Source organism: Anas acuta, chromosome 1 (genome assembly GCF_963932015.1).
Source record: "Anas acuta chromosome 1, bAnaAcu1.1, whole genome shotgun sequence".
In the NCBI taxonomy this organism is placed as follows: Eukaryota; Metazoa; Chordata; class Aves; order Anseriformes; family Anatidae; genus Anas; species Anas acuta.
The window spans coordinates 146,158,097-146,181,011 of NC_088979.1; the positions used below are offsets into that span (position 1 = coordinate 146,158,097).

The 22,915-nt window shown below is 40.7% G+C and overlaps 1 protein-coding gene across 7 annotated transcripts in view; it reads left to right on the forward strand.

Annotated features, from left to right (window-relative positions):
- The window catches only part of TBXAS1 (thromboxane A synthase 1), a 242,936-nt gene that overhangs the window by 151,706 nt on the left and 68,315 nt on the right, over nucleotides 1-22,915 (forward strand). For all 7 annotated transcript variants that reach the window (XM_068663699.1, XM_068663731.1, XM_068663698.1 and 4 more), the window contains one exon: nucleotides 20,928-21,242. In XM_068663699.1, coding sequence (XP_068519800.1) covers nucleotides 20,928-21,242 — 315 coding nt within the window. The remainder of the gene's footprint in view (nucleotides 1-20,927; nucleotides 21,243-22,915) is intronic.

Sequence of the window (22,915 nt, forward strand, 5' to 3'; positions counted from 1 at the left end):
AGCCTCAGTTGAAAAAGTGAACTCAGTCTGTTTGAACGTTCAAAGCAATTTAGTGAAGATTTTATTCATTTTTAGCTCTATGTACCATCAACCAGTCTTGGTGCTGATGCGGAACTGTTAACACATTACAAGAAAGACTGCTTCTCTCGCTTTATCTGTACAAATAAGGATGCAGAAAATGTTGCATCTGGGATGGCTTTCCAACCCGGTTTCTAGACCCAGAAGGATTCATATTGTAAATTTTTTTTCTTATCTTCATCAGGTGTCTTGTCTGTGCTGGCTTTCCTTAACAATATGAGAAGGGGGAGCCCCCCACAGGGTGACTCAACCCAGTCATTACCTCTGAGCTGACATGGGTTTTGTATAGCCCTATGGCAGTTCCTACTATTTATGAAAATGCAAAGAAAGACCCTACATGTCTAATTAAGAGCAAACATTTATTATTGAGATGGTTAAAGAAAGAGGTAGTAAATTCTACCCAGTATGCAAAATAATTGAAATGTATTAGTAGCAAATCAGCTGTGGCCCATCTCTTTCTTATTCATCTGGACATAAGGCAGTTCTGAGTTTTTTGTTGTGTGTTAATCACTGTTATTTTATGAAGACTCTGAAGGCGCAGATATTTTTATAAAGGTCTCTCTATTTTCAATACATGAAGCATTGGGAACATAGGCACGTGCTTAAATTTTGTGATATAAAAGTTCTTTGGGTCTGCTTGTCCTTTTTGACCATTCTTTACTCCAGACTGCACATAATTTCCCTGAAAATAGGTTAACCAATTAATTATGGATGTGTAGTGAGAAACAAAGAATATCAAAGAGAATTCCATTGTAAAGGTAACAGACAAGTGTTGCATATCAATTGACATGAAATGTGCCATAACGTACCTATTAAGAATCTGTTAATATTGAAATAATTGAAACGTTTCTTTCCACTTTGAGATGAACAGCAGTTCTGATGGGATAACAGCACAGGTGAGGATGGATCATCCCAAATTTTTTTTCAGAATGTAGCCCCCCAGCTGTCATCTTTCAGGATAGTATGGATTTTAATTCTCACGGTGTTATATCTAAGGCACTTTTTTAAAAATCAAATTGATTTTCAAAGATATTGCTGCTTTGCACTGTGTTGCACGTTCTACTTTTTTTCTTTGACACTCTCTCCAGTGAAATCTCACTTCCATATTTGTTGTCCTTTATCGTCCCCTTATTCTCACCTTTCTTCAGTCCTATCTTTATGAGTCTTTCCTCCCCAGTAGCCTTTAGGTCTTTGTATCCATTCTTCTTTATACCCCAAAGTTTGTATGCACCACTGCATAGCCACAGAATAATCACAAATAATTCATGATTCAGAAACATGGATGGTGTATCTAAGCTGGTTGCAGACATCTAATTTCTAGTGCGCAGATCCTGTGTGAGCTTTTAATAGCATATTCATGGGGCTGTATATATGGAGAGTTTTGACTCAAAGATTTATGCTGACAGGGTCTGCACGAAAAAGCTATTTATTCTGTGTATCAATTATAAAAGGGGCAATGAAACAATCTAATGTGAATTAATGGTAGTTAATGTATTAACTGCTATGTGTTTTGTATTAATACACTGTATTTCTGTGGCAGTAGCACTGGCAGCATCAGTCAGGGGCTAAATTCTTGATTATATTAGAAATGGTCACTCAAATTGAAGACTAAGATAAAGGACAACAGGTGGGTATGGTAAGGAGAGAAAACAAAGAAAAATGAGATTCTAGTGACAAGAGCAGGAGTCAGCATTATGTCCATATGCAGTGTGTTTTCAGCTCTCACTGGCTGATAGAGCAGAAAGGCTTATGATTGTATTGGAAGGGATATTGGGAGACTCATTAAAAGGTAACATATGGCAGTAGCTGCCCAGTATCAGGACAGTGTGGAGGAAAGTACAAGGTCCATGTTTACCTTAACAGTGTATGCACAAGTCCATGACTGGCAGTGGTCCCACCTACTCCTGGACTTTTGCCTAGTTTGCAAAATTGTCATATGGGAACGATTTCAAGTACTGGGAGTTAGACACTTTAGGACCAGCTTTCTGAGAGCATATTAAGTTCCCTATGCAGCTCAGGATCATTAACATGGCTTTCAAAAGTGACTGGAAAGTTTGGATTTTCCTTTTTTCCCCCACCTTCACTGCCTGTCTTGTTATCCACTCTTAAAATTTTGACTAGTTTAGGTTGGTGGAGTGCAAGTTTTGCTACAAGTATAGGCAACTTAGGAATTTGCCAGGAACATAAAAAAGGTATGTGAAATGGATCAAAATGCAGCTGCTGTCCAGTTTAATGCAGAAACGTAATCTGCAGAGATTAGGTGTCCCAGATAGCCCTGTAGTCGAAGGAGAATTATGACCTGTGTCTTAGGTCTAGAGTGATGAAATGTACCTCCTGAAGTCAGTAGGAGTTTTGGCATTGAATTTTAATGAGTCCAAGATGTAACTGGTAGCTACTGATTCCTTGTGCTAATAACGGGAGCTGTAAGCAAAGTCTTATAGCCTTCCTGTGCCGCATTAGGCCAATGGCTAGTCCTTAGATTGCTATATTCCTAGATGTTACACTGGGTGCATCTTTTACTCCTCATTGATTTTATCACCATTAAAAATGTTTTTATCTCTTGGGAAAAAGAAAAAAAAAAAAAAAAAGGAACAAACTGTAAAACAATGAAGGGCTCTGTGAAAGTGATTCAGCTGAAGCTTGTCTTCCTCTCATCTGCAGTGAACATGAACAAAGAATAAAGAAAGGCCAAAAAATAATGTGACAAGCAAAGTCAGCCTGTTATCATCCTTGTTCCATCAGTAAATGAAACAATGCTTCTGAATGCCTAAAGATAATCCCACGGGCAGATAGTAATTTTACAGCCAGGTTTAGATCTAATAATACGCTTGCAGCTTATATGAGATCTGTGATGTCACTTTCTCTTAACCCATCGGTTAGTGCTGCAGATGTCATTTTAATTATATATTATCTTTCCGTGGTCAGTCAAATAATTTCAGTCCTGGATATTCCACTCATTTGGCTTATGTACAAAAACATTTAGTGGTCGTATTTTAGAAATTTTAATATATTACATTTATTCATGAATTCAAATTATTGTAAAATGCTTTTCCCACTATTTACAGGAGAGCAAATTCACCCTGCTCAGAAGAAACAGCACAAATTTAATGCACCACTTAACACCTACTTTGAAGACTCCAGCAGGATTTAAGTGTTCAAATACCTTATCCTGATTATCTGCCCAGGTTTAAATTTTTCCCTTAGGCAACATGTTTCCAGAAACAGGGTAGATAGACTGTTTGTTTCAAGAAGTGATAGTTTGATAGATTTTCACTTAATAATCTGATATGCAAATCATTGTTCATGGAAGAGTTTTTCTGTCAAGTTATAGCTCAGTTCTTAACTTGCCCGTCTGTTTTAATGATGATATCTAGATGAAGAAGTCTTTCATGGTGCTTAAAATTGCAACTCCTAAAACTGCGGGATGAAAGCAACACCCCCTCTCCTTAACAGAAAAAGGCTTGAATTTCATTTTTAACTCATGGTAATACCAGTGGGAATACAACAACATAAAGATATTGCAAAACATTAATTTTGCAGCATCACAACAGATATGTGGGAAAATTTGGCTTTCAAACTGCACCATTTAACAAGAATTGGAGAGTTCATGGAGGCTGCAACACATTCTTCTAGCATCTCTTGATTTTTCCAGTTTTGGTGTCAGCTGTGAATGCATAATTCAAGATCAATGATCCGTGCTAGGGAGGTAGTGACCTGATGATGTTTCTGATGACGATCAGCTGTTTTTTGGTGGTCTCAAGCTGACTTGAAATGAGAGGGTGATAAAGCACAGAAAAGTATCACCAGAACTGTATTCATTGGCATCTCAGTTGTTCTGGTCAACTTTGCTGGAGATGTATGGGCTACCCAAATGCTTTTGTTGCAAATCCAGAGCAGGCAGATAGAAAAATGAAAAAAGAGCGTGAAGGCTGCACTGTTAACCATGCTGCCCTTGTGCCACGTGGTGTAAAGCCACAAAGAAGCTGTATGGTGCTGTCAGTCCTGAAGATGACCTAGTCTCCCAGAGACTGGTATGGCCCTGGGATACTCTGTACTCTCTTGTGCTAGCTCTAAACTGAAAAAGGTCTTTTGGTCAGCAACTGCTAGTGATGAATTGCAGCCTCCTCCCATTTTCCTGCTGCTTACATGCCCGGGCAGGCATGCGTGATTCCTGCTTAGTGGAGATCCTTTGGTCTTCCAGCACCAGCCATAGGAACCTAAAATGAGGTGGCGGGTCAGGAAACTGAATTTTGAGGAAGTCTGAAATGAAACTACTTAAATGCTTGTAAAGGTGAGGCATCTGTCCTTCAGCTGTTATAGTAACATGCTATGAAGAAGTGGTATCTTTTAGTATCTTTCTGGGAAATGATGGCCTGGTTAAAACTTTAATCTCTAGAACCCTGATTCCCAAGGAAGAACATGCAATGAGCTCCCCTAAATGCTTTACCTAAGGGGAAGAGGGACATATGTGTATGTACCTGCATTCTGGAGGATAAGGGACAATCTGAAAACCTAATTACTGTGGCACTCTCTTCTTTTCTCTTCCTTCCCTCAGCAGCTCCCTGGAGTTTTTCCTTTTCGTGAACTAATGAACTATTTTATTCAAGAGCTGCTTGAAATGAGTTGAGCAGAGGTAATCCTCCTGAAAAAAAGTCTGATCCTCTCCTTGTCAAGGGAAAACTATACAATTACTAAGAAAACTTAGTTAAAAATTTGCTAAATACTATGTACATTCCAGGAGCTATGTGTGTGTTTGAACTGTGGAAAATGCAGTACAGATGTTTAAAAGTAAATATTTTTCTAAGGAAACAGCAGATGGGAGGATTAGACACTTTCTAATAGTGTGCAGTTTTCTTGCCGTCGTAGAAAACGAAGCAGAACTTGTTTATGTTTGAATGAGAGTGGTGTCCATTTAAGGACACGTATGATATGGCAATATTAAATAATTCATTTGAATTGATTAATAAAGTCAGTAAAATGAAGGATCAGTCCGGTCCTTTTGTTTTGCTAAGTCTGTGGGAGGGACACTGCGTTTCTGTTCCACAAGGCTGTTCTCACAATTTGATCGTGTTCTTACCCACTGCCTTTGTCGTGAGGAAAGTGAAGTGAGTTTCCAAGAACAGTAAATGTGCTTTAAAGATATAGAGAGAATCTGTGCTTAATATGGGGACTGAACACAAATCTCGAACCCGTATCTCTGCTGTTTTAAGCAGAAGAGTATCATTCCTCTGGAGTATACTAAAAATCTTCAGAACGCTAGATCTGGTTTCTGTGCTTGGGCAGTACACGGTGATTCTAACAGGATAAAAAGTGGCATTATGGTAGAAAAAGTTTTAGTTATTCAGCGGCTTTTAAAAATCCATGCATTAATGCTTGCCTTCAAAGTGGCTTTCCTTCCCAAATTTGAAGAAAAATATCTTTCCTTTTTTTTTAAGCTGGAGTTTTTAATGAATTTTATAACTTTCTCACGATTTCTTAAGTGGCCATTTAAACACAGCAAGGCCTTAAATTCTCAGAGGGAAATGAGCTCAAAGTCCTTATTACTTTTGGTCACTAGCTGAAATTTCTTGGTCAGTATGTTGTTATCTTTCCAAAGATTAACTGCTGGCCTACAAAACAGGATCTTTTGGTTTCAGGCTTGGGCTGACTTGTCTGGCTGAGGTGCTTTCATCATGAAATGCAGTTCTGCAGTCTCTCTCCTCAAAACAGATCAAGGACAGAATAAGTAAGGAGAACGGTGACTTTCTCACCTCTCTGAAGCGTGATGGGGAATCAGGAAGAATTCTGCATTACTGCTGCATCTGTCCCAGTTCTGCAGCCCAGCACACCTGTGAGCCCAGCACTTTACGAGCACTGCAGTCACAAGGAGATAGCAAATATCTGCTTGATGACCTGCATCCAGCTACTACATACTAGATCTGCTTGCTATTACCCCTTGCTCTTATCACACCATTTCTACTGCCTCTGTTACGGATCAGACAGAATTCTTTATAGATCCTAAGCAAGGAACAGGCAGCTGGCATAATGTGTATATTATTTGCCCCACTCCAGCAAGCCCAGCAGCTACCATAACAAATAATCTGACATATGGGACACTCTTCCCAATACCTCCATCTCCTTTTTATTTATTTTTTTTCAGTCACTGCTGTTCATCTTCAGTTCTTCAGGAGCAGCATCCCTGTCTGATATCTCATATGTCCAACCTCAGCTCCAGTCTAGGTTCGAAACTGTCATCAGGCATCTGAGCAATCTCGTTGACTTCTTGGAGCACTGCTCACACACTTCAGTTTGCAAGAACATAGATGTATGAGTGAACATGGAAATGAAATAAAAGAACCAGGATGTTCATACCGACAAGATGGGTTACATTTTGGGGGTATCTGGAGTTGCTAGGAATGATCTTGCAGACAATGCTGAGAAAATGTCAGTATGCAGAAAAAGCTAATCTCACTTGCTAAGTAAGACATGTGAAGGAGCTGCTTCAGAGGGCTCTTCAGAGGGCCTTCAAAATAATAATAATAAAACAAGGTATCTTTACCACTTGCTGGGCAGAACAAGGGAGGTTCAGATGCACCCTGCAGCATCATAAATCCACAGAAAGTTCTTAGGCCGACTGGATGCCTTCAGAGTCACAGGGAGGAAGGTCTTAAACACTTCTGTCATTGAGCCTTGCATGCATTTTCCTCCCATTTTCAGTGCTGGAAGCGATATGGACATTTGGCTTTGCTGATCTACAGCATATGAGAAACATCTTTTAATTGAGAAGTTTTTTTTTTTTTAGTGTTGAAGAAAAGCTTTTTTTCAACCAGCGTAAAAATAAATAAACCCACATGCTCAGCTGTTGGTAATGTCAAGGGTTTTAGTGACTTTTTAAAACTGTGTTTATATGGTAAAAGCAGTCTCTTAAAATACTGTTTATCAAAAATCCAGGCCAAAAGATAGTGTAAGGAGTCTTTCAAAGTCCTTTTGCAGTCAATTTTTTTCTGAAAAAAATTGGAGGAGGGAAAAATTAAATGACAAACCTTTCCTTTTCAAAGAAACTGCTCCATTGTTCAAGGGGAGAGCAAAAATCCTCTTCTTGATTTGCCTTTTTTTTTTTTTTTTTCTTCCTTTTGGGCAGCTTGTTCACCTCTTGGACACCTCCTTCTGTGTGCTGCCTGTTGTGGTTATACCCTGCTCTTCCTGTTCTTAATACCAAAGGAGAGGGAGTGGTCACAGCTCTGGTTTTGTGTGTCCGTAAAAATTAGAGTAAGAGCTCATTGTGCTTTAGGTGAAGACTCAGTGACTGTTCAGTTTCACTGAGCTTTGTGGTGGCTTGACCAGCGCAGGTGGAAAATGGAGGACGCCAAAAAGAAGATGGTTGCTCCTTAAAAGGGCCCGGGTCTCTTGCATCTCCCCTGAAAGCTAGACCTGGCCCACCCCTCATGATTTTTTTTGCTTTACCCTCCCAGCCTTCCCCTGTGATGGCAAGGGGACCCTGTGCTTGTCATCCAGAGAGAAGCTGAAGCATTGAAAAGCCTGTTTACGCCCGTGGTAATTCCCTGTAGGCAATAACGTCAGCGCTGGCCACTTGTCCCAGCCTGATCCTGTGCTAGTAATGAGTATTCGCAGCATGCGTTTCAGTGTCTGATTAAATCTTTCTGAAAGGCCATCTGTTTGAGGAGGATGTGGCATAGGTTTTAATACTTTTTATACCTAGTACTCAATACTGCTGTTTCATGACCTTAGACATAAAGTTTGTCCCCTGCTTGGTTAGAATCTCTCCTGATACTCCAGTCAGAGAAAATAATTGGATCAGGGCTGTTGCAACCTGTTGGCTTCTTGTGTGTCTTTGGGGAAATGTTGCTAGGTATTAAGTCACTGAAGTTGTACGTACCCAGTGAGACTTTGCGATCTCATGGCTCCATTCCTTGTAGGAAGGGAGCATCTCCAGCTGCCTTTCTACCCTAGCACTCAGGGCAGACTCTGATGTAGTCATGTATCTGTTGATACATGCCAAATCAGTAAGTAAGCTGGCATGTTCTCATCTGTGCCAAATACCCAGCCTAAGCAGTGTTACATGTCTCTTTTAAGGTCATTTTCCTGTAGGCTTGGAAGCACTGTTCTCCTTTGCCATTCCTTCAGCATAAAGTAAAACTTTCTGACATATCTTTTCTCACTTTCTTTTGTTTGCTTTCCTTCGTGTTACCGTGTCAGTATTTGTCCCTTTGACTGAAAGGAAAAATCCTCACCCTGAAATTGTGCCCATTTGCTTTCCTTTCTAACTCTGCTCTCTCTCAGTTCCTCCTCTCTTTTCTATATTACTCTTTTGGTCTGTTCCTCCCAAGTTTCTCAGAAAAGCCTGCTTTAGGTCATTGAAAGCCCTTCCTTTTTCCTGCCTAATCTGTGATCTGGTCTTCATCCAGAGTGTGGGGTTTTCAAACAACAAACAAAGGGAATCTTGTCATAGAACAAAATCATATGGAGATTAATTTCCTGCATAGCTGGGTGGTGACCTTTAATGCCAAGGTGGGATATAACCTCTAATCTTCATTTGCATACACTTTTTTTTTTTTTTTCCTAAACCCTACACTTGATCTAAACCTTCAGGGGATCTGTTGAACGGGACTAGAGGCATTTCATGTATGTATTTTACTTTCCATTCAGAGCAATAGCTTGTTTGGGTATTTTGCCTCTATAAACAGACTTTTTTTAGAAATATGCAACTAGACAGAAGCATCTGAATTCTTAATTTAGACAAAAATCATAGATTTACTGACCTAACTGCAGTAGCAGAGTTTTCCCTTTCTCTGTGGGTTTTATCATTTTCAATTTTGTTTCATGTTTTGTCTTTTCTTCTTTTATCAGCTATAGGTTCACCTTCCTTTCTCCCTGACTCACTCCCAGAACTACAAGGGGAGTTGCAGCAGTTGTGGTATTGCTGGCTTGATCTTGAAATGTTTCTCTGTTAGTCCGTCTGTGTCTCTATTTGCCTACAGTAACCTCTCTCAGCCCCATGCACCGTCTTCTTTTTGCAATACAGCATGACCTTTTCTGAAGCGGTTATGAAAAAGCTGTTCCATGATATTTCATTCTGGTTCAACCGTCTTGTCCATTTGTTGGTATGTTTTGATCTCCGGAGGCTTTTTCCCTTGATCTGTCTCAACTGTTGGTATCTACTTTGCACTCCTTTGATATTTCTTCCTTTTCTCTTCTGTCTACTTACCTTAGCAGATCCATACTCCTGCTATAAGAGACACTGACAGCCCATCTTGCCAACAGAAGAACCATTTATGGGGTCTGCATTTTGTTGCCAAGTGCGTGAAGTTACTTTTTTTTTTTTTTTTTTCTTTTTTCGAGCCTGGTGGCTACCTCAACACACCAAACTAAACCTCAACTTTGTTCGCTGGGGCTCTTCTCTTCTTGCCACCATGCCTGGGCTGCCCTGGGAGCTGCCTCCCTTTCCTGAGCCTGCTGGAGCCAGCAGAGATGGAGGCCTTTGATAAACCCCAGCGGCTCATGGATTTTGAGAGTAATTTAACATTTGAGTCCCTTATAATGGGAAATGACAGATTCTCTGTCACTGGAAGCCTTAAGGAGAGGCTTTCTGGAACGTGCCCTCGGTGTCAGCTGGCTGCGAGGCAGGAATCTCTGCATGGCATTCCTCGCTCTGACTTTTGCTAAAGAGCAGCCTGAACGATTGCAACAATTCCTCTTCCTCTCCAAAAATCTTCCTACGAGATCCTGCACCACAAAAGTCAGTGGCAGCCTGGTCCTGACTTCGTGTCCTTTGGCTGCTCAGGGCTTCTTTCACTTTCTTTGGAGTGACTACCCTTCATTTTTTCCTCCTGCTGGGATAAGCAAGCTGTATCTAAGAGAGAGAGAGAGACTAGAGGGGAGCCGAGCATCTCCTTTCTCTCATCATTAGAAACGTACACTTTTTAATAATGTAATCTCAATTAAAAACATACCAATTAAAACGGGCTTTTTAGCAGGTCTCTTGGGAGAGGGAGCCATAATTCACATTAAAATGTAAAGCTTCAGGAACGGGGAGAGCTAGGTGCATTGCAAGTGCCCAAATATTCAGTGATTTTAATTACAATGGAAACTTGATAAATTGCTTTGTGCCACAATCCATTATTAACAGCTTAATGAATATCACTGCTGCCTGCTTTAAACTGCTCCATGGTGAAAAGCGTTGTCAGGATTTCAGTTGTGAACTCTGATTCTCTGTGTGTTTGTAACTTGGCCCTTTAAAAAGAGGAGGAGGGTAAAGTCTGCATGCTTGGCTTTGGGTCAGGGGAACTTCTGCTGCCTGCAGCGTCCTGAGGGGGAGAAAGGAGGAAAGATGGACCTTTTGTCTTTCACCAGTACTGGGACTGGCCGGGGCTTAAATCTGCTCCTTGCACAATTTAGAGCGATGCCACAGCTGCTGTGTGCTGTGACAAGGTCTGGGCACACAAAGGGCCCCTGTGCTAACCGAGGGGTCCCCGGAGCATGGGGCTACCCTTGCATGCCCTGTGCTTCTGCTCAGTGCCCATTAGGCTGGAGGGTTCCTTGGGGTGTTTGCTCACGAGTAAGGGGAAGCAATAGTGTCACAGCCCACGAGTTTGTTTTGGAGTAAGCAAAATGTGGATTGGTACAAATTCCCAATTTTGAGCTAGCAAAAAGCTGGTTTGAGGTATGGCATTTGGCAAGTTCTTTCAGAGCACTGAAATGTAAACAGTGGTTGTGTGCTGGGCTTTGAACAGAGCCAAAACATTTATTTTTTCGCTCGACACGGTTGTTATTATGGTTGTAATTGTGTTAATGTTAGGATCTCTAAGATATGTATTTTTATATATATATTTACATGGATGTTTATACTAAACTGGTGCCTTTTTCCCCATTTTTCAAAGCAACTTAATTTTTCAAGCATAAATGTTATTATTAGGAATGCTATTATTTTAAATGCTAACAGCAGGTATAGTGGGCTTATAGTTGTGCCCCATTGAAGTGTAGGGATTTAATCTGGAGCAATTTAAAGTGTCATGGCCTGGCTTCTATGAGATTTATTATTTATTGTGGGTGTTCTGTTTTCACTTTTCACTTGTGTGGTCTGACCAGAGGGGTCAGGAGCCCCAAACTAGGGTCACTGGCAGGTGTTTGATCAGATCTTTTTGAGATGCGAGATAGATCTCAGGACAGAAAAGACCAAGAACTACTCTTGTGATTGAGGGAAGTCACAGTTGCATATCTGGGATAAACATGGTTTGTCTGCATGTAATTAATGTTTCAGGTTTTGCTATTCTTATCCTTGTGTTTTTCTGGAAAACAACAAAAGCTTATTCACTTTCCCCATCTCAGAAATGGCAGTGTTACTCATAATGATATTAACTTGCACCCTGTGGCATTTTGCCAATTACAGAGAGCTCTCCTGGTTCATTATATCAATAATTACACATAGGGATTTTTTTTTTTCCTTGTGAAAAATCTTCCATTGACAGAGGAGTAATGATGCCTGTAAGTTGCTTAAGTATTGCTCAGTCAGGGATCTGTAAGATATGGGAGAAGTCCTCATATTTTCGGGGAAAAAGACGGCTGGTATTCTGGCATTCTGTTAATATTCATGTGTTTCTGAAGTTGTATTTTTTTTTAGTGTGTGACTATAGGAAGCGTTCCAGACCACAGTGCTGCCTGCCTGTCATTTTTCATGCATCCCTGTACTGGCAGAGGACAAAGTGGCATGAAAATATATAAAATACCATCTAATTTTTCTTTTGTTCTTTCATTCATGCACACACGCTTCTTCTGTGTGTTTATCAGTGTGAGCAAAATGCCTATATTTGCAAGATAATGGATGTGTAAATATTAGAAAGTCAAACTGAAAACTCTCTGAAGGGAAGGAGAGCAGGGGAAGAATGCTTTCTGCTACTGAGGAGCCATCTATTGGATAAAGCTCATAACTGAACCGAGCATCCATGAAACTGCAGAGGATAACACAATTTATTATCAGTTACCGGCTAGCTGAAAATAATCCTTTCCTTCCCAATGCTGCTTTCACCCACTGCACTGGGAACCAGTACCCCTTCGTGCACAGAAGTGGAGATCCACATGTAGAGGAGATTTATGTACTATCAGTAAGGCCGGTTTAATGTAGCCAAAGATCCGGGATAAATCCTACTGTAGAGTGCAGGTGTGATCGTGAATGGATAAACCAGCAGTGGGATTACCCACCAGCAGTGAAGAGCAGTTGCTCAGAAAAAAAGCAATAGTAAAGGCAAGTGGTGGGTTTGTTTTTTTGTTGTTGTTTTTTTTTTTTTTTTCCAATTGTTAATAAAGACCATAAATAACATTGTGCTTTTTTTCTAACAGCGTGTATCGTTTATATCAGTCTAACGGTTATAATTAGTTCAGTTAAAAAAACAATAATTTTTTTTTGTTACCCAGAATTACTTAAGGCCTTCACAAAACTGAATAATGAGGTGTTCCTTCCCACAGAATGTATGCAATCTGTATGTAATGTGATGCAGAAAGGGAGGATCTCAAACAAATTATGGGAAGAAATGGGGGAAAACAGGAGGTGCACAGTAAAGTCCCAGGACAGCCCCCAGACATCTTGATGGCTCTTTGAAGTGAGTGGTGGGACTTTGCAAGCACGGTGAAGAGAGCACGTGGGGCTGGAAGAACAAAGAAGCAATAATGATATTTCTGTGCATAATCTCGAATGTCAGGCAACTGCTAAAACCAGAACTGATTATTAATGAGAAATTAAATTTAAGTAAATACAATTATAATCTGTGGAGAGAAAAAAAAAAAAAAAAAAAAAAAGAGGAACAACAACAAAAAAAGACAGAGGGCTGCCTGCAACAGCAGCCTTTAGTCAGCAGTTTGAGTCAGTAGAGGGTCAAGCTGCTGGGTGTCAGGCACTTATCCTAAAACACTCCCTTCCTGCATCCTCCCTTCCTCCTGCAAATAGAGGAGGGGAGGAGTGTCAGATGGTTCACTAGGAGGCCAGATAAGCCCTGGGAGAGGATGTGTGCACAGTGTGCAGCGGGGTGGTCAGCTCTGGGCTGACTTGGAGTTGGTGCCAGTTTCACACACTTGTGTGCATGGTTGGGGGGGGAGGCTGGCCCAAGCTGTTCTCCTTCCTCAGTTACTTCTTCTCTTGCTCTGTTTGCTCACTGTGTATTCTGATAACCTCACTCCTCCGCCTCCAAGCAGCAAAACATGTGGGGCAGGAGAAGCTTAGCTACTGCATGTGCATATCCAATATGTACTGTTTGTACTGTGATAATGCCAGGAGCTGTTACCAGAGCGTTGTTATACTGAATATTTTGCAAATAGAGAATAAGGAGGTTCCAGTCCAGTGTCATTTGTGTCTTGCTGTGACACAGGCTGGGTGACACTCTCTTGCCATTGCATTTTAGGCTGTTTTTTGAGCTGTCCCCACACGGGCACACCACCGAGGGAGCTGTGGTGGTTATTCCATTTGTGCTGGGCTCTGGACTGGGGCTGCCAACCCAGGGCAGCAGAGCTGCCAACCAGCTGCCACAGTGCAGGACACTAGTTTGCCATTAAACTGAGTTTCACGGAGAAATTTACTGTTTCTTGTAGATACACAGCTCATTCTGCCTAGCCTGGTATTGAAAGGAAAACCCCCAAAGTCACAAATGGCAGTCAGTTCATTAGGGGTGTTTTCTACTGCTTATAAAAAGACCAGGCTGCAAGCAGTCTCTTGGTTTTATGCAGAAGAACTACTGGAAGGATTTCCATCTCTCCAGGCAAGCTATAGATTTCCCTGTGTGTCCACGTAATTAATGAATGAATGAAATAGATATGTACCCTATTTTCTCTCTTCCGTGTTATTCACCACCACCCATATGTTACCAAAGTACGTCCAAAGTGACAGATTTATGAAAGGCCAAAAGTGTCATCTTCTCAGTAAGAACAATTCCTGCTGTTTTCCTGTGTCTGTAGCTAAGCAGGAAAGACGTCAGAAACTGCGTTCTGAATTACTTTGCGTGGCTTATTCATTCCTGGGCAGGTCCATGCTATAATCCTGTTTTATACCATCTCCTCTGCCTGTTTTATTGGCTTCCTAAGTTGCCACTGTGCAGGTGCCACCCAGAAATATATTATCTGGCTGATGTTTGAAGTTCAGGTTATGCTTTAAAACTCTGGTATAACTCTAGGGTAGTGGAAAAAATGTATGAGTTACTACATTCAGTGTCCTTAATTGTAATCTCTCTTCATCCCTTCCCGCTCCAGCCAAGTCAGGCCTCCAGCTAGGATTTCAGGCAAGAGGTCCACGTGTTTAAGATTAAAAATAGCCTCCTTCTACATGAGCCACAAAGACCTATGTTCAGTTTGTCTCAACTAGAAGTATTTCTTTGCTTTCTCTTCATTACCAATAAGAACTGAAATTCAGATTGCTTTTCATCCCTAGGTGATGTACGAATACAGTAAGAAGGCAGCAGTGGTCTTTCCAGATGTAAGCCCTTTACTGCCACTTGTGGCAGCATAAGGAGAAGGTAGATGGGTCCCTAACAAATTGTTCTTTATAAGAAATTCCCCACGCTTTGCTTTCAGATTAATTTAGGTTTGCATGTGCCTCTGCAGATTAACCAAGCTCTTATTTAACCTTGCTTTTTGGAGGTCAGACGAGTCTGAATATCAGAATGAAGTTGTAAACCAGCTGTGAAATTCTCCATGTGCCCAAAACCCAAGTGAGGCTGCAGAGCCTCAAGCACCAGGGTTTGTTCCACTGCCTCAACACTCAGCTTGTATAATAGGAGCCAAAGAAGGTATTGTGATCTCTTTGTACCAGAAAAGATGTTCCTACTTGTGCAGAATCCTCAAGGAAGAAAACAGCAATACCTGAGCGCTCTTCTCCTTCACCTCTTGGATTGAGACACTACCAAGCGAAAATGGCTTTGTATTTTTCAGCAGTATGATTTTTTGTTGTTTCTGTTGTTGTTATCAGCATGCTTTGTTAGAGACCTGCTGCAGTAACGTATTTTATATATGCAGACACATGTACCTACAAGCTGTGGGGCTCCGGACATTAGAGGGACAGCTGGGTGCCATCTCATGATCTTCAATGTATGCAGTGACTCACTGGAGGAGGGGAAACCTCTCATGATGCAAACAGTTCAATGCTGGGGTAAACTGCCTGGGGAAGCTATGGGAATCTGGAGCTTGGCTGGGTTTTTAAAAACAGGTTAGACAAACAGCTGTCAGAGCTGGTTTGGCTGATCCTGCCTTGTGGTGAGGGGATGGAGTAGATAAGTTGCTGAATTCCTTCCAGGCCTCTTTCCCTGATGTGATGGTGCTTTCTGCCTTAAACTCTTTGAGTCCGTAAATCTGTTTTCATCCTAGGTCTTAAAGGGGTTTCTGAGATCATCATTAGCTTTTCCTCATGGGGTTTTATAAGATTTGATGCGTGTTGTACCGATTTTACAGATGGAGAAGTTAAAACTGTATTCTAAAAGCAAAAAGGGGAGTGCAGCTCTAAGCATCCTGGTTTCTCTGGTGGTCAGTGCCTTGACCACGAATTCATATTGGCCACTCTGTAGATTCGGTAGCCACCTCAGCCAATAAAATCTGTGTTATACTTGGATTTATACTTGCTCTTGGTCACATGCAGGAGACACGTTTTACACTTTCCACGCTGAGGTGCTTTCAGCAGTTTGCTGACACACCTGCCCCTTCTGTGGCCTGCTCAGCATTTCAGAGAGCATTTCTGTGATATTGTTGGAGGGACATTTCTTTTTTCTTTCAAGTAGAAAGCAAAGGCATTGGTGTGGCTTCTGACATCAAATATGGTGTCATTCAGTACTCGTAGTGCTCTCTTACTGCAGTGAACTACAGCCAGAAACTCCCATAGGGGTTTAGAAATGGTAATGTATAAAAATATCAGAACAAGCCCAAACTTACACAAAACCTTCCAAGTCTGGGGTTTCACTACAAATGTTAAGAGCAGTCTGGGCTGCTAAAGGCTGCTCCACTTTCCAAGTGGCACTCGGTGAGTATTTTTTTTTGCTTTAAATTTATGCAGGTTTTTAATGTAAGTTATATTGCTTTGTAAGACATGCCTGCCCTCAGACACTCAGCTCATTTACAATAAAAACATTGCAGTGGTTCCGCCAGCTGATGTTAACAAATGCAAACAAAACAGTTTTTTTCTGCCAGACTGAAAACCTCCCAGCCACTCTCGAACAAGGGCAGGACCCTGCAGTTCAGCAGGCTCTGGATCCTTCCAGGGCTGAGCATCATCCACAGGAGCATGATGCCTTCAGCCTTCAGGCGCACAAATTTGAGGGCTGTCAGCTCTGGCCTCACAGTTAATTCCAGCTTCTGGGTTCAAGCCCAAGGCAAAAGGAAGCTCTCTCAGGAAGGTTTTGGGGCATAGTATATTTGCAGAGTGGCTTTTTTCATGATTTCACTGAGAAACCAAATGAAACCTGCTAGTGAAGTTGCGTGTGACCCTTTCAAAGCAGTTTGGCAAAATCATAGTTTTAGTGGGACTGGATTTCGTATTTCAATTCAAGAGGATCTGGGTAGCTTCTGCAGTACTTTACTGATAACTTCAGGGTGACACCAGGGTTCTTACCTAAAAAGATCTTTGTTCAAATCAAACTTATAAAAAGTGACCTGGAAATAAAGCAATATAGCAGTGTTTTATGAGTTTGTAGGAAGCTAAAATAATATTTCAGAGAGATGTGAGTTTTATACCAGTCAGATAAGGACTGTGAAGCTTAGTTTCAGCTTTTCTGAACTGCCATCAGAGCATTGCAGAAAGGCTAGGAGGGTCTGCATAGCTTATTGTGTGTGGTATTGTATTAACAGCATCACGTTTGTATGACTTTTGCACCACAGCAAGTACTTTACAGAATACTCATCAATCACGTCTTCCAACTTGCTTCCTTACTTCATCTTTAACTTGCTTTTCATAGTTCTGGGTTCAGGATGGGGAACTGAACTATCAGAGTGGTACAAAATTTAAGTACAGTTAGCAGAAAATTGAAGTTAAATCACAGCATTAGGAGCAAAACTTCCAACTGGTATACATTTGATAGTTTTCCTTAAGTAATATTTAATTTCAACTTGCATAGGAGTCATGTGCCTCACTTTCTCTGTTGAAAACATAATCCAAGGGTCCCCTGGATTCCCAAATCAGCAGTGAACTTACCGAGAGGTTGGCCAGTATGTCAATCTTTGATATGAAAATGCAGTTCCCTGTTTAGGATGGGAAGAGCTGGAGACATCCCCTTCCCCCCAAGACCCATGTCTCCTGTGAGAAGAGTCACAAGAGTGATATCTCTCTCTTCTTTTGACAGCTGCAAAACTTAAAAGCGGTGACTTAAGGAGGGGTGATAGATACTGGCAGACTGGCCTTCCCCAGTATAGCACACATCTATTCTTCCAGTATGTAGCGTGTAGCTCGTTACGGTTCTGTGCAGAATGATTTCCCTGCATGGCCAGGTGATGCTTAAGGAGACTAATGAGAGAAATGATACAGCCCAGAACACTGGTGTCAGGAAATATATTGCAAGGTGTCTATCTCGGGGAAGCTGAAAGCAGGGCTTGTCTTATTATATATTTCAAAGGGGATGTCTGTGTCACCACCAAGTTAGACGTGCACCCTGTCCCATACTGCATTGAAATTACAATTTTCCAAATAGTATCTTTCACTTCAATTTTCATTTGCTTAATGATAAACTCTGTGTTGTACCAGGGCAAAACAAGAGCCTGTCTCACTGACACACCATTCTTTTGAAGCAGAAACTTTTTTTTTCCAATGCCATTGTAATGTAACTATGCAAGTGTCAGAGGACAGGATAGAGCCAATTATGGGCTTTTGCTTTTTGTAAGGAAAATCAAACAAATGTCCCTGATGGAAAAAGGAAGCCAGCAGCCATATGTGATGACCAGAGAATGTTTTTGTGCAGTGACACTGTCAGTACCTGGTTTGTTGTCAGACTGAACTGGCTTTTTTATTTTTTTTATTGCTGTCAACCTGAGTAGAGAAAAAAAACGTGAATTTTCATGAGATACCTTTTTCTCATTTCCAGCACTTAACAATCCAATTATATTTGGTTTTATGCTAGTGTTTGCCTCTATTGCCATTGTTAGGTTTTTGAGTCAGAGTGATTTTTCTATCCTGATGGTGCGGAAGAAAAATATGTTTCATTATGACTGGTTATAACCCTGGAAATCTTTTCTCTCGCTTGGGTTGATGACTATTTTTTATGTTGCATTCTATACTGATGCCTAAAGTGAAGTAGAATGAACCATAAGGAAGAGAATCTTTGCTAAAATATAGCTCCTTGAACGGTGTAGAATTATCTTGAACAAAGCTTGTATCTTTCCAATTTTATGCTTTTTTCCTCCCACTATTGCTCAAGTAGTTTTTACAAATGAATGTGGCTTTTGTCAGGATTGTTTATGAAACCATTGTTCTCAGCAACCTATGCTCACCTGCGAACAAATTGCATAGCACCGATAAGGTAGCTCGTTGTTTCTAGACTGGGTGACCTTACAAGCAGATTCTGTAACAAGACAAGCTTTAAAATTCCTAACCAAATATATTATGTGAGTAATAAAAAGAGCTCCTCAAAATGGCCACAGAGGCATTTCGGAGCACATTCTTGGGAATATTCACTTATGCTAGCATTCATTAAGTTTGCTTTCAGCAAAAATTCTCGTGAATGAAATTTCATTCACTTGTCATTATGATTATGACTGTACTATCATGGCAATAACTATATGCTGTGTATAAGACTGGGACCTGATTTTGTCTAAGGTTGGAGAAACATCTTCAAGGGGCTCCGGAGAATGTATTGTCTAAATATAAGACCAGTCTCAGCTTACAGTTCATGACTGGGGACTGCAAATCCTTGGAGAGCAATGGATTTGTTTACAAGAAAATTCACAGCTAGAGAAGGATGAATGCTAGAGAAGGATGAATCCTACTCCAAATGTGATACTATCTGAACAATATATTGCAGGGGTACAACTCCAATGAATATAGATGTAATTAGACTGTTATAAAGGTAGTTTTGGTGATGGTGACTAGTTGTATGAATAAAAGGGAATATCTCTACAGATGCAGTTCATTACTATACTAGACTAGTGTATATCCACACACTGATGAACACAGTAACCCAAATATACATACCAGAAAGCCCCCTGAAGTGTTGGCCATGCCTAGGAGCTGGACTGTCTGTTGTATGGTTTGTGGATTCCTAGCTTGTTAATAAAGCCCCTCCTGGAAACGTTGCATGAAAGTTTTAGCTGTGCACAGCAGAAGTATGCATGGAGTCTTGTTTCCTCCAGTCCAAAGGAACATACATGAGTAGTGGTATCCTATCACTGGGGCAAAGTGGCCAGTTTGAATCTGGAAACTGTGCCTAAGTCTAGGCACAAGGATTTATTTGCAGAGCTGGAGCTTGTTCACAGAGCTCAACGTGTATAATGCTGCTTTGTGTGGCTTCACTTCTTGGGAGGAAAAGCACGTATCCTGTACCTTGAAGGTAATGCCATTTGGCCAATTTGTAGAGTCCTTCAGCATGTGATGACTAGCACTGGTTACTCTCTGGATTATTGACTCTTAACTGTAGCAGGGTACAATATGCACTGTGGACATGGGTACAAGGTACACACTGTATACATGCAAAATGAAAAGTTCCTGTGGAGAGGAGGGAGGGAGCAGTTAAAGGCACAATGTATTAATTCCTTGTATTACTCAAACCCCAAAATAACCAAGTCCAAACAGTTTGTTGGCAGCAGAGAAAAGCACAAGACTAAATATTTCTCCTCTTTTGTTGTCTCACTGCTCTCTTTTCCCACATCATGTCGAAAAAAATATCTGATTTAAGTCCTCTGACATTTGTAATTAATTACTTCTTCCTTACTTTTATCTTGTTTGCCTGTCCTTTACTCTGGCTTTCCCATTTCTTCTTCATCTCTCATCAGATCCAAGAAATCATTGAAATGATTCCTTTTTAATAGATAAATAGCTCTACAGCATTTTTCTTTTTCTTTTGAAGAAAGACTTAGCCCTTTCTTTTGTCCATCCCAGTGCACAAGTTGTCATGTTCTGGCACTGCAGTCACTTGTAAGTCCTTGAGCTATCATGTATTCTGTTGGTATTTGAAGAATTGAAAATCAATCACATAGTCTTATGGCTTAGGTTCAGCACAATTCTATTATGCCCACTCCCAAAAGTCAATTCAAACCTTTTGGGTTATATTTCAAAGCCTAATCAAGCTTGCTGTCCAGGCTGGTTTGGAGTCAACTCATTCTTATCCATAGGTCTGTTTATTAGAGTTTTTCTGTCAGAAACTAGTGCAAAAGAAAACAGTTTTCATAACAGTAGAATCATTCAGTGGACATTTTGCAATGACAAGTCACCCAAACAGGTTTTTGTAGTACAGGAATGTTTACTGTTGTAAAGCATTTCTGCAAATACTTAAAGAAAAATAAACAAACAAACAAAAAACTGTGTTGATATGCATTGATACAAGAATATTTACACCTGTACTTTCTCATTAAAAGCACCGTTTATTGAGATCAGTTTTTTAGTTCTCTCTGATTAAATTGGTACAGGAATTATTGTAGATGCAAACATAAACCTAGGTGACCTTTCAGCCTTTGGACCATGTGAACGAATGGGTATGGTTCCTCCAAACAAATGGGCCAGAAAGGTGATGACATTTCCAGGTGGTTTATAAAAGTCTCTTTTTTCAATGAAAGATTGGTGGCCATTCTGTGGGAGCTGAGCACACAGTATAAATAGCAAACAGCTCTCTCCTTCCACCCCACATGGGAAAAGGAACCACTCCGTGTCTCAGTTTTTGTGCTTCTTCTCGTCCTGTATTCTGCAGAGACGCAGAGATTTTCTCCAGTGGATGCTTGACTCCCGCAACTCAGCTGACGCCTTGGCAGCTGGCTGTTTTGATGTGATCAGTCCAGCCACCACTTCCAGCCAGAATGAGGTGCCTCCTGCTGGCAAGACCCCATCTGAAAAGGTTCAGAAGACATTAACGGAGGATGAGATAGCAGGCCAAGCTTTTCTCTTCCTGATCGCTGGGTACGAGACTACCACTAGCACCCTGTCCTTCGCCACGTACTTGCTAGCCACCCACCCAGAGTGCCAGGAGAAGGTGCTTCAGGAGATAGACGAGTTCTCAGCAAAACATGTGAGTACAATTCATCGGCGTGGAGGGAGCAAGGCAATGTGGATATCGTGCCAATATGGCACCTCAATGACCCCAGTTTCCCTCATTTGTATACGCATCTTCTATTAACATATTATCAAGATTTTGCATATCATTACCTTAGTTTTCCTCGTTTTTAAGTGAAGGAAAAACAGGGGAAAGTTGTCTTCTCAAGACCTGGGCTACGTGGTGCTTTGAAAATAATAATATTCCATCTTTGCTGATGGTATGTCTTCTGGTTTTCTGTCAGACTGGCTTATAAGAGATAGAGTACCTACATAAAGTAGAGATTTATTTTTTTTCAGGTAAAAATTCAAAATTATTCTATATTAGGGGGTTCTTTTTGTGCTTTTACTTATTTATTACTTTGAAACTGTTAAATGATGTCACTAGAGCATCTGAAGAGATGACTTGGGAACTTTGTGTCACGATGGAAGTTTAACCTTTACAAAACATTTTGCGTTGTTGAAATAAACCAGCTGTGGGTGGATTCTAAAACTACACAGTTTTATATTTTCCTGTTTTCCAGATGCTTTTGTTCCTTTTGTGGTAAAATTTATTTATTGATCTTTGTAAGGACACAAAAAGAGTTTATTAATCATAAACTTCAATGTCTTGCTTTAAATATTCATATTTTGTCTTTTCCTGTAGAAGCAGAATATGCGTGCACTTTAAAAAACATCACAAATATCTAATTATCTTATAGTGATTTTGAATGGTTTCTCCTTTGCTTTCTGTATTTATCAAGGATGTTCATATTTCCTGTAGTCCTGTTTTCCAGTATTTTGTGTATCTAGCAGACAACGTCGCAGCCATTCTTCTGCCCTACACTCTCTGCACAGGTTGTTAGCTAAGAGAATTCAGACTGAGTTGCTTGATCATCTTTTTGGTGAACTCTTTTATAATGGATCAAGAGGGTAACATGAGAAAAATGAAACAAGGATGAGTGCCTTGCAGGATTTAACTACTGATTTGCATATGGAAACCCTTAAACCCTTCCAGTTTTGGAAGTTTCATATTTTCCATGCATTCCGTGCACTGCGTTGTACTTACAGAAGTAGAAAAGTGTTGCATGATTATCTGTTTGGTTGGTAATACAAAGTAAATTCTTGATTATGCAAGAGCATGCCCATTCAAAAGCTACTGTTTCCCTCCTTTTGCTTGGGTAAGCATAGAAGCCAGGATTTCTGTACACAGAAAACATGTTTTGTCTTGCATGAAGATGCTCTGAAAGTGGTGGTTCTCCATCAAAGATTCCTTTTGCTCTGAGGGTGCAGATAGACAACAGCAGAGAGGTTACTACTGAATGATCTGATCCATAGAGCTTTTCCCCACTGCATGCTTCATATACATGTACCTCTGGTAGGAGTTAATACAATGAAACCATTGATGTTCTGTGTTCCAACTTACAAGACTTGGTTTACATTCTTAGGGTATTAGTTCTACAACACTCAAGCTGAAGAACATTTACTTGTTTCATTCAAATACAGACCTAATTATGCCCTCATGTCCAGTTCAGTTGACTTCCTTTAGGCTTGCAAAGCTGTGACGGTGCAACCTGGCCTGAAGTAAATGCAGTTTACTGGTTAATGCTGATGGTAGAATTGCACCTAGAAATTCCTGTTATGTAGCCCCAAGAACAATATGTTTTAACT